This window comes from Sycon ciliatum, chromosome 9 (genome assembly GCF_964019385.1).
Source record: "Sycon ciliatum chromosome 9, ocSycCili1.1, whole genome shotgun sequence".
Classification (NCBI taxonomy): domain Eukaryota; kingdom Metazoa; phylum Porifera; class Calcarea; order Leucosolenida; family Sycettidae; genus Sycon; species Sycon ciliatum.
The window spans coordinates 25,383,968-25,396,328 of record NC_088651.1 but is presented as its reverse complement, the minus strand read 5'-3'; the positions used below and the strand labels follow the sequence as shown (position 1 = coordinate 25,396,328).

The window sequence follows — 12,361 nt, the reverse complement described above, 5'->3', positions numbered from 1 at the left end:
CCGATTTGTGTAAGCAAAAAGAACATGTTTTAGCACTTAGGTTATTTTCGTGAGTTTGCACCCCGTGTTCATGAGTTGTTTCTGCACTGTTCATGCCCGTTTGTCACACTTACTCTTTATTTTAGTTCTCACTTTTTGTAAAACTTACCACAAGTTACCCGTCATGTGTCACACTTCTTTGGATTTTTAACCTTTGTTTTTCCCTTGATCTCTTTAGTTCCGTATTTCCACTGATGATCGGAACGTGAAAATCGATTTTGGAAACACACAAAACCAAACCTTGAACAAATTGTCATGTTGCGTGGTGATGTCTGCGGCATTCATACTTTTCATTGCTATTATCCTCAAGTGTTGTGATTATTGTGAGGTTTTGTGTGAAATTTTAATTTTCGGCTATCACATTTCGTTAATTTCTTACTTTTTAGACGAGGTCCATGGACTAGAACACAATAACTGTTTTTAGAAAACTGCCATAAAGCAGTTTTTATTGCTATAATTTCTTTTGTTTTTTTAGCTAAGGATATTATCAAGAGTAGATAAACAAGAGTGTGCAACTCCAGCTATGGGGTCTGCGACGGCAGAACTTCACATCACGTGATGAACCCGTGCACTCTAGTGCATGATAGATACTGGGTTGTACGCAGCCCAGCTTTGGGTACAACTCTCTTGTGGTCACTTTGCACTGTTTGCCAGCATAACCTTTTGAACCATGTCACGTGATGTGAAGTTCTGCCGTCGCAGCACAGCATAGAGGTTGTGCAGGCAGTTGCACACTCTTGTTTATCTACTCTTGATATTATTACCGTTATAATCAAAATTGTCCCACCAATGGAATGCCCTAAATGATGGCCTACACGTAGCGCCTCTACATGTGCATCATGTCAATTTCAATACCGTATTATACGCATTGATGTGCAAGCCTTTTCTTGCAGAAAATGGCACTAGTCTTGCATATTCATGTTCTTCTGCAGGGGAATCATATGGGTAGTGGCGGTGATAGTTTTTTTATACGCAGGTCATTCTGTGGATGTTGCTGTTGCAGAATTTCATGACTCTTCATAAAATAGTCTTGTCTTTCAGAAAATTCAGATGTCCACACCCTAAATCACATTTACTTGAGAATTGTAACCAGGTGCGTGCTGCAGATGTTTTTGTTGATTCTGTGTTTATAATTGTAGTCATGGGTTGTCGTGATAAGGTCATCCGGCATCATATTGTACTGAAATCGTAATCCTGTTGATGTCGATACAACTTTTGGAAGTAGTTCAATGACTTCAATGTGTTACAAGTCCACGATTGTCTAAAACAACACAGCAAAGGAGGAACAATAAACATGTATTAAAATGTAAACAAATACATTGTTGAGTCCGGCACCTCGTTCCAACAACTACACTGATCCTGAGGATAAAAGGGGCAAGGCCATTGGAGGTTGGAGGTCATTATTATCAAATTATCAAATTTTTGATAGGGCAATCCCCGCAGGCCTAAGGCCTTCTTACAGGGTACCCTGGAGGTACTGAGAGATAAACAAGGCACTCCATAATAATAAAATGTTACACATCTTTTGCCGTGAGTATGAATGATATCCAGTCGAACTTCTTTAGCACGAACACCAAACGACCGATGGTATTTATTCTGTAAGTTTGTCTTAACCTATTTTATAACCAGTGAATACATTGCTCCAATAGACATACGAATAGAATTTTCTACAGCAAAAGATTCTAAGCCACACAGACTCGTCTCGTATGAAACAAATGAGTCACTGAACCTTTCTTTAGCAACACGACGGCAACTGAAACAGCAACAGAGAAAGTACGATACATGTACAGCACATTCTTGCAGGTACTACAAACAGATTGCAGATCGTAATTTTTGCTTTGGCGGCACGCAACTTTATTTGGGGCAGTGCAATCTCGGCGGTACTCACAAATCAAACAGCCCAGACTCGAGTAAACAAATCCAGTCATACAAGTACGAGATTTTCACGAGACGAGACTGCACCCATTGGCTTGTTTCGTATAAAGCAAACAAGTCACTGAACCTCTCCATAATGGAGATTTTCCCCGATATGCGAATTTATTTAGCATACTCGGTCAATGGGTCCTTGAACCTTTCCCTCCAGATTGGGAACTGCCAACGATAGTATGCCACTGACCAGTGCCTTACTTGTAACGTACCAATGTACAATGAACATGAGTATTTCGACAACACATCTAAGCCTCAGCAGCAACATAAGCCTTACCGTCAAGAAGGTGAACTCGTGTTCTTCGCACACTGTAGGCAAGGGCAAAGAGATAAAATGGATCTAAATCCGAATATAATCAGCACATGTTTCCGTAAATGAAAGGGTGAGCATAAGCAAATGAATCGAAGGAAACTGGTCAACTCAGAGATCACCTGTCATTGAGTATTCCGTAAAAGGAGGCCTCGGCAGCGGAAAAGCTAAATTTAGAAAGGAGATCCGGTCAGCTTTTCCATTATTTATTGCATTCCGCCCAAAATTAGCACACTTTTCGTAAATGAAAGAGTCAACACAAGCAAATGAATCAAAGGGAACTGGTCAACTCACCTGTCATTGAGTAATATTCCGCGAAAGGAGGTCTCAGCAGCGCCGAAACGAAATAAGCCAGGACAGGAGACGAAATATCCGAAACAGCTCATACAAGAAGCAGTTCCAAAGGAGAAAGTTCCTCGCGCATGCACATCCAAACACGGACTGCACTGCAACACAATGTCTGCCGTGCACGTGCACAGCACGCGGCTACCACCCGTTGGTAGATCTAATACCGAGCACCTTACGTAGAGACTTACGTAGCCTAAGTGAAATACCGAGCACCTTACGTAGAAACTTACGTAGCATAGCGGTGTCGTTTTTCTTGCCATGTGAACACAATAATAGAAAAGCTGACAGGATCGCTTTTCTAAATAGAGAATAGAGTTGCTATTATCGATGTGAGAGTACTCGTCTGGTCACGTGATAGATTTGAAGCAGGGAGTAGTACTATAACGGTATTGTACTACTCCCTGCTTCAAATCTATCACGTGACCAGACGAGTATCTAATAATGGTACCATGGAACCTGGCGTGTTTCAGGTGTGAACTGCATGCATGACGAGTATTCTCACATCGATAATAGCATGCTACATGGTTCTATTTTTCAATGCACTGGTCTTGACCTTTGAACCTGCATTTCTAAAGTGTATATACATGTCTGTGCAACTCAGGGGGTCGTCAAATACCTGTATTTGACCTGTATTTGACGACTCCCTAGCTGATGTGCACCCTGTGCTTGAAAGTTGAAGGGTACAGGGTCGGGTACAGGGTTGTAAGCAAGCCTGCTTTGTTTGGGTAAAGCTCCCTGCTGATCACTTGCACTGGGTTTTTTTACCCACATAGGGCCTTGGGAACAGAGTGGTTTCACATCTATCACATGACCATACAGGGCAGCCATGTTGGCTTCCAACTGACAACTTAACTTCACTCAACCCCTGCATCTATGGGTCACATGATATCGGCCATGCCGGCTTCCAATGTCCACATATGCACATGCCATGATCGCTTTCTGCACAAATGTAGTCACGTGAACGCCACTCTCTTGTATGATGTCATGTGATGTGGATCTCTGCCGTCATAGCACTGGGGGATTGTACAAGCACTCTTTTGGGGCACCATACAGAGAAAAAAAGAACAAACGTGCTGTTGCTGTGGACTTCCAAATATTGCTTTGTTCTGGTCTTTTCAATTCCTGATTCTCAGGATGCTGGCGGCAATCTCGATGTCACTTTCCCGCCGGGTTCCATTATGCCACCAGTGCTCAAAGTAAGTGCCGCACTTTGCTTCTGCTTTTCATTGGAACTTCTAGAACTTAGGAAAGCATACAAGAAGATTTGTTGTTTGCGGCACTCAAGCCCGTGCCTTTTTCCACCGGCTTAACTTTACACTTCACTTCAGTCGATAAAGCAATTCCAAGTCGCTGCCACGACTTCATGTAATACTTGCACACACCGTGTGGCATGTGCTTTGAGATTCTGGTGCCCCGGACCCGGTCAACTGCAGTTGGGCTCTCTCGGGGCAAATTGTATTCGGAATGAAAGAGATGGCTTGTATTTCGTATTAAACGCGGCTTTTGTGTTCTGAAGCTTGCTGTTTATTGATTTCTTGGTACAGTCCTGCTTGGCGTTCATGGCTGATGGTCCTCAATCAATTCTAGCAAATACCTCTGCCTGTGAGCTGATGGTCACCAACATTTACCATGCCTGTGTGCTTACGGACATTAGCTAAACAAAATTACGTTGCGGCACCTCACGTCATCCCCCTCCAGATGTCCATGAACTGCTACTCAATAATCTTGTGTCTCTTTTGTGTTTGTTTTTTCCCAAACCCGTGCAGCCAACTAAGTTCGATCACTTCCAACTGTCCATGTTCGCCTTGAAGACCACCCTTGACCGACAGTACTACGAGAAGGCTGCCGGCTACGAAGTTATTCTGAACGGCGAAGGCTCACGTCACTACACTACACCCTTCGCGTCGCTTGGCAACAACATGACAAACGTGGAGACCAAGGTTGCCACCCTGGTAAGCATTCACGCCATGAACACACCAGGAGCAAATACAGAAATCACTGCAGGGGAGGGGGCTTCAGTTGCTCGGAGCCAAAACTGAATAGCTGGTACATGTTTCCAGTCCTGTCAGACATGTTATTATAACGAGTCGCAAATTTAACGATTGTCCAAAATTCATAGGTTCACGAGAAGATATGTTAACGATCTTGCAGTATTTCGGCTTATCCACACACAACATATGAAGCAGTATGGCCTCAACGGATCTTATTATAACGAAGAAATGTCATCCGTTAAAACGTTAGATTTACTTCCTCGTTATATATACATGTCTTACAGTAGTAGCTTAGGAGCTGCATCTGCGCCTTGATCCAAGAGGGTGGTGGCGTTCCTGCGGATGTGGAAAACTGGGCCTTTGGCCGAGTCTCACGCGAACCGTGAATTTTTTTTTACAGTAGTGGATTTGCGAAATTTCGGGTTTTCGTGTGACAGTGTATACAGGCAGCAGCCCCCAATCACCCCTGCACACCATAATGTGAAGCATTCAGTCGTGATGTGTTCAATCTCAAACATTCAACAGTGCTAACCTGTCCGAATTTCTAAAACGCAAACATTTCTTGTCGCAAACATCACCCGTTTGCACAAGTGTGGACATGTTACCACCTGTAGAACAGTTTCATATTCTGGTCATGTGACTACATTTGTGTAGAAAGTGATCATGGCATGTGGACACTTGAACCAACATGGCCGACATCATGTGATGATGATAGATGTGCAAATGCTCCATAGTAAGTGTGGAGGAAGACATTCCAGCTAATAATGAGCAGTGTTCATGGAGGTGTATGCTTTTCAAAAAACTTGAGGTCATTCTGGCGTTTTTCTGTTCCACCTTTTGTTTTCAGTTGGCCGAAGTCACCGGTTTCTGTTACAACTGCACTATAAACGTCGACCCAGTCACCTTCCCCAAGGCAAAGGTCAGTATGTGTTGTGTCAGGGAGACCTTTAATACTAAGGAGGAGAACACACTTCAGGCTCTTGACCAATGTCTTCTTGAAGGTTTTCACGAGTATACTTTCAAGCCTTCTCGTTAAGCAAAAGAAAAGGGAGACGAACATTGGAATATGTACAGTAGACAGGTGATAAAACAGTGCAAGTGAGACCTTTCCGACAGTAGAAGTTTGCGAATTGCAACTAAACATGTACAAGAAGTCAACAAATATTTGGCGCATATTGATTTTCGGTTATTTTTGGCCTAGAATCTGTTGAGGCTAACATTTTGTTTTGCAAGGTTCAGTGTGACAGTGTATACAGGCAGCAGCAGTACAAGCTGAAATTGTAATGCACCAGAAGTTTGGAGACTCACACTCACAGGACCTGGGGATGTCTGCCATTTGTGACTGCAAGAAAAACTGTACCTGGAGCAAATTGGAACTCTAGTCAATTCCATGATCTTCTTCAAACTAAGATTGGCTTGTAGCGTGGCAGTTGGGCATGATTGGGTATGCACAGCAGAACTTCTTTTTCCACAGTATGACAATGGGTGTGGTTTGGGTGGGTGTGTCAGGGAGACCTTTAACAGCAAAAGTGTCGGTTATTGAAAGTGTGTACTGCAAATGCAGTGCTTGAACAAAGGAAAATTCAAAATTAAAATTTCCCCGCACTTTCAGGAAGTCATTATGGATACATTGACGCGTGCAAAGTTTGCCCAGCACTGTGTGAAGTGGATCACGGTTTGCCAGTGTTGTCTTGGTCACACTTGTGCAAGTGTTTGCACGTGGTGAATGGCCTATAAGCACTGCATTTGCAGTACACACTTTCAACAACCGACACCTTGCAAGTAAAATCAAGAGTACATGAATTATTGTAGTCTTGGTATAATCGTGAGCACACGGGCCCCCAACCAAGTTCAAAAATCAGTTGCACGCGTGTGTCCACCAAGTTTATCATAATATGCGAGTAAAATCCTTGGAAACGATAAAAGTGAGTTTGCACATCGTGTGAATGACCTATAAGACCTATCTGGCCAAAAAATTGCTTTTGTTGTTTGTTGTCCATCCAGTCAACCTACACTGACCTAGCCCACTATTATGACGATATGGCGGCGTTCAACTACGGCCTGCTGAATGCCGGCTGTCTTCTCCTCGAGGAACTGCGTGTTGCCCTGCAGACCTCACTCAGTGATTATTGCGTCACCAGCGGCTAAGTGCTGTCTACTCGCCGACATCTGAGGATTGCGCTGCAGACTGCGCCGCGTCACTGTGATCATTGTGTCCGTTCAGGGTCCCAGCCCGTCTTGCCTATGCCTGCATTGTGTACCATTGGTGCCCTGATCTTCCACACATGCCGAAATGGAACAGTATGCATCCAAACAGACACTGATCTGTCGCTATAATCTGTATTGTATAAAGCTGCCTCTTTTTTGCTACTGGGTTCTCCCGAACGCGAGACTTTGCCTCGCCGTTCCCAACTCAACTTCAGCTTTGCTCTCCCTTGAAGCTAGCCTTTGTCCACTGACATTGAAGTTCTCTTTTCCCTTGTATCAGTTCTTTGATATCCGTTCTTGCAAGTCCATTGTCTGACGTCTAGTTCACCCCTTTTTACCTCACAGAATGGAATTTCCTGATTCCTTCTCGCCCAGATGAACCACCATGCTTTATTTATTACGTTCCTGGACTACCTTTACAATGCTATTGGACCGGAACACACACTAAAACATACTCCAGTTCAATTGGTCGTCGAATCTGAGGCTGGGTTTCGGGAAGGTAGAAGCCAGAGTGGGTTGTTTTTAGTACGTGTACTATGTGCATGTCCACATAACTGGCAGGGCAGGGTTGGGCCTTTTTTTCTTTTACAATAATGACTAGTGCATGTAAAGTTGTACTCCCTGGTTAGAAGTGCATGATAGTGGAGTTGCGTGTCCAAGAACTGTTGTTTCCAAGGTGTTTTGGCTAGAGTAAAATACCGCCCCCTGGGAGGTCATGACCCAGGACTCTCTTTTTCTTTCAGCAATCTGGCTAAGTTCTAACCAGGGAGTAATAATAATGACAGTTCGCATATCACTCATTGCATGAGGTCAACGCATCTGTTGACAATTTCGAGCCAAGCAGCTCTATCAGAAGCAGATTGCACAGCATCCAGAAGCGACAGAACCAGGGAGTAGTGCAATGATAATAGGGAGGTTCCGGAGTACGATTTTTCGTGCCAAAATCCGTAGAGGCGCTACGGATTTTTTATACGTCGTTTTCGACCAGTGAAATGTTCCGGAGTACGGAACTTAGGTGTTTGCCGTCATTGCCTAGGTTACGATCGCAAACACGTCACATTCCCGCGCTATGCCTTTGCATTTTGAAAAATTGTACCGAAATCAAAACTTCCCGCGGAAAATCGATGTTTCTCGTACCAAATTTGTACGCGAAAAATCTTTCTGCACCCGATGACGCAAAATCTCCATACGAAACATGGTTCGTGTGAAAGCCAGTCCACACGGATTCTCCGTGCCGAAAAATCGTATGGAGCACGCCTGGAAAAAATCCGTAGCGCCCACACGGATTTTGGCACGGAAAATCGTAGGTCTACCCCGGATCGGAACCTCTCTAAGGCTGTGTTTACATGAGAAATTTCAACCCTGGTCGAGTTCAGCCCTGGTTGAAAGTCTGTACGATAGACAAAATTTAAAAGAGGTGAGCGTTTACATGAAGACAGTTGACCCGGGTCAAATACTGATATGCCGCCAAAAGTCCACTTCTACAGTCCTGTATGGTCACGTGAATCCGTTCGCGCGAAATTTGCATCTGCAGTGCCGTTCAAACCTGGCGCGAGATACGCACAAAAGTACGTTTGTACGATTTTCTTGACCCGGGTTGATTTCATTTTTTTTTTTTTTTTTTACAACTTGTACAAATTTATTGATTGAGTAATTATACTAAAATTGTTTGGCACCTATGATCAGGGGATGGCCCACGCCTGGTAAAAAAAGTAAGTAATTAAAAAAAAATTAAAAATAAGAGGTTCTGTGTTCCAGCTCTCCGCCTTCTCCGCGAACATAAGAGAACTAGAGGAGAACAAACAAACACAAGAAGCAAGAATGACACGAAAAGCAGAAATTATGAGAACATGGTATAAATGAGCACGGCCATCAACCTCAACAGGGGATAGCCGCCTCGGCAACAACAAGAGCAGCTGAGTCCGCGGCAAAGACCGGTGCATAGAGCCGCCTAGCACCCCTCAGGCACATCACACTGGATCGGACCAAGGCAAAGCTGATTTGACACCGGATCGAAGCCATCACGGCACTGTAGGCCTCTCTGGTCTTGTCGGCGATGAGGGACGCTATCCTCTTGTACAGAGAGGTGGCAGATTTCCCCATGCCTCCCGTAGTGGAGAACACGGCGGGAACAAAGCTGGAGTGTTCCACTTCTCGGATTCTCTGCTCATAGGCACGGCGCTTGGCTTTTTCGTGACGGGTGTAGCTAGCAGCAAGTGAGTTGAGGCGATTCGAGGACGCAAAAGGGTTAAACACCCGGACATCAATGTAGGTGCGCTCGAACCGCCCTCCCCAAATACCACTAGCCACCACGTCAAGGCGGGCTTGGTCGTCGCCCACAGCAGTACGGTACCGGAGCTGCTCTCCAGTGAGTGGCTGCAAATGTGGCTCAATAGCCACCTGGTGGCCAACACGCTTCGCAAGGCGAGCTGTCACATCGCGTACCTCGTTGTGGCGGAGGGTTGGGAAACCGCCTAACGGGCAGGAGAGGGCATGGCTGACGGTGAACTGCTGTCCACAGGAACATGATGTTGGCAGTCGTACTGGGTGCCAGCCATACCGGAGGTGCACAGCATCGCGGAACTCAGCCTTCGTGAGGGTGAAGCCGTGGGCCTTTAGGGGCCGGCAGGTGAGCCAGCTGGATGCCCCCCGCTCCGAAGCAAGGTCGATGGTACGTTGAACCTATGGAGGTGCGGCAGAATGCAGAGCGACGGCCTCGGCTTGGAGTGATGTCTTTGCCTTCGCCCTCAACAGCTGCTTGTTCTTCCGCACTTCCTGCAGGGCATCGCCAAGCGTGGCAGTCTGCTGCTGAATGCGCCGCACCAGGGGGCCAACGATGGTCTTGGAGTGGGCGTACTGGGCCCCGAGGGAGGCAGGTGTGATGAGCCCCAGACCACCATGTCGACAAGGCAGAGCCAGAAGCTGTCGCTCATCATCGTTGACGGTTCTGCCACCTAAGAGAGCGGGGATGAACTTGTTTCTGATGGAATCCTCCAACGGCTGCATGTACAAATGTAGGTAAGCCATGACTCGAGACAGGAAGGACCATTTGCTTCGCAGGCCGTGAACAAACGCTGCATATGCAGCTTGGGGCTGTGACGAAGCAATAGTGCTGAGCGACATCACCTCCTCTACCCAGGATTGAACCTTGCGCTCCATAAAGCAGCGGGAGAATTCTGCTGAGCCAAGCGCGGCTCCCAGATGTCGACATCCATCTGTGCGGATGTCAATTCCAGTTCCAGCAAATATGCTGGTGGCCTCATCCAGAAACTGTGGCTTGACAAGGAGGACAGACTTGGTCGGGTTGAGGAAATAGCCGTATGATGGACCACTCTCGTTGAGGCGATCCCACCAGATTCGTACTGCTTGCAACTTGCCTCCTGCGGCAGAATCATCCGCAAACCAAGACTGCGTGGCACCGTCTGTTGCTGCTTCTTCGATGAGGGGGAGAACACCGAGAGCGTACATCGCCATAGTGACCGGGTCGCCTTGGGTGGTACCTTCGCTGGACTTGATACACTCACCGCTCACGAACAGATTGGCCGGCTCAACCCTCCCCTTGGGGGGAGGGTTGAAATCAACCCGGGGCGAAATTTCAACCCGGGTCAAGCGCAATGCGTCATGTAAACGCGCCATTCATTTTATGCACATGGCGGGTTGAAATTTGACCCGGGTCGAACTCAACCCGGGTTGAAACGCCTCATGTAAACACCGCCTTATAGGCGATTCACACGACAGGCAAATCCACGTTTGCCAAGTGCCCGCAGGAAGTGAAACGTGAGGCCGCAGTTCACACGGCCGCGGGTACCGGGTGGCGGCCAGAGCTCCCGCGAGTATCCGGTGAGTATACGGCATTACTGTGGTGATTTGGAATGAGTACCCAAAAACAAAGGCCAAACAACCAGGGTTCAAGACTACCGTACCATAGTACGACCTCACAGCCTCATAACTGTAAGGCTGTGTTTACATGAAGCGTTTCAACCCGGGTTGAGTTCGACCCGGGTCAGATTTCAACCCGCCATGTGCACAAAGTGAATGGCGCGTTTACATGACGCATTGCGCTTGACCCGGGTTGAAATTTCGCCCCGGGTTGATTTCAACCCTCCCCCCAAGGGGAGGGTTGAAATCAACCCGGGTCAAGAAAATCGTACAAACGTACTTCTGTGCGTATCTCGCGCCAGGTTTGAACAGCGCTGCAGATGCAAATTTCGCGCGAAAGGATTCACGTGACTATACGGAACTGTAGAAGTGGACTTTTGGCGGCATATCAGTATTTGACCCGGGTCAGCTGTCTTCATGTAAACGCTCACCTCTTTTGTCTATCGTACAGACTTTCAACCCGGGCTGAACTCGACCCGGGTTGAAATTTCTCATGTAAACACAGCCTCAGGGCGCGTTTGGTTGGTACGAACTACATGTAGAACAGGATTCACCAGAACAGCGCATTTGGTTGGGACTGCACCTGTTCAGGGTCGGCCAGAACATGTTCTGCTTGCTCCGGCCTCGAGGCCGGAGCAGACCGAGCAGTTTCACTTTTTCACAGTGAAACCTGGCGGGAACATCGATTTTGGTCCCAAATGATCACGTGCATACGCTTTTGGGTTGGACTCGTCGTACCGTACAAAGTGACCATGGTGACCCATACACATTTTGAAGAATGCACCAAGTTTGGCACATTTTTCCACAAAAATGTGCTCTGTTTCTGGAGTAGCGTTTGGTTGGCATGAGGCTGCTCCATGTGCACCAGCTGTTCGATCCTGTTCTAGATCGTACCAACCAAACGCACCCTAAAAGTGCCCGCAGATGAGTGCATCCGCGGGCAAAAAGGCCATGGACACTTTTGATTCCCGCGGGCAAATTTTGGTCACCCGCAGGAATATCTCCATGGTGACTTTCCTGTAAACGTGGATTTGCCTGTCGTGTGAATCGCCTATAATGGTATTTATCACTCCCTTAAGTATTGACTCACATAGATTTTTTCCATACCTAAGCAGTCAAATATTCCTGCATATTTCACTCTCCTTAGGGCTATATTTACTGCTTATATTTGACTGCTTATAGGCGATTCACACGACAGGCAAATCTACGTTTGTCAAGTGCCCGCAGGAAGTGAAACGTGAGGCCGCAGTTCACACGGCCGCGGGTGGCGGCCAGAGCTCCCGCGAGTATCCGGTGAGTATACGGCGTTACTGTGGTGATTTGGAATGAGTACCCAAAAACAAAGGCCAAACAACCAGGGTTCAAGACTACCGTACCAAAGTACGACCTCACAGCCTCATAACTGTAAAAGTGCCCGCAGATGAGTGCATCCGCGGGCAAAAAGGCCATGGACACTTTTGATTCCCGCGGGCAAATTTTGGTCACCCGCAGGAATATCTCCATGGTGACTTTCCTGTAAACGTGGATTTGCCTGTCGTGTGAATCGCCTATTAGGGGTTGGGCAGTTGAACGGTGCCTAGTGCAGTCACTGCATGAGTAGGTGGTGGTGCAACGGTTGTGACATCATAAAACCGGGATTCATGAGGTTATCGTTTTGGAA

The 12,361-nt window shown here is 46.7% G+C and overlaps 1 protein-coding gene across 1 annotated transcript; it reads left to right on the top strand.

Moving 5' to 3' along the window:
• The first annotated feature begins 3,732 nt into the window (after positions 1 to 3,732).
• Positions 3,733 to 7,287, top strand: LOC135825353 (uncharacterized). Its single transcript, XM_065338088.1, has 4 exons — positions 3,733 to 3,819; positions 4,390 to 4,575; positions 5,462 to 5,533; positions 6,619 to 7,287. The coding sequence occupies exons 1-4, from the start codon at positions 3,802 to 3,804 to the stop codon at positions 6,760 to 6,762; spliced, it is 420 nt and encodes a 139-aa protein (XP_065194160.1). The 5' UTR covers positions 3,733 to 3,801; the 3' UTR covers positions 6,763 to 7,287.
• Positions 7,288 to 12,361: the final 5,074 nt, after the last annotated feature.

What these genes read in the sequence shown, in the direction of transcription:
- LOC135825353 (XM_065338088.1), top strand. An exon ending in AGACCAAGGTTGCCACCCTG is followed by an intron (nt 4,576 to 5,461) that starts GTAAGCATTCAC and finishes TTTTGTTTTCAG; the next exon opens with TTGGCCGAAGTCACCGGTTT. An exon ending in TCACCTTCCCCAAGGCAAAG is followed by an intron (nt 5,534 to 6,618) that starts GTCAGTATGTGT and finishes TTGTCCATCCAG; the next exon opens with TCAACCTACACTGACCTAGC.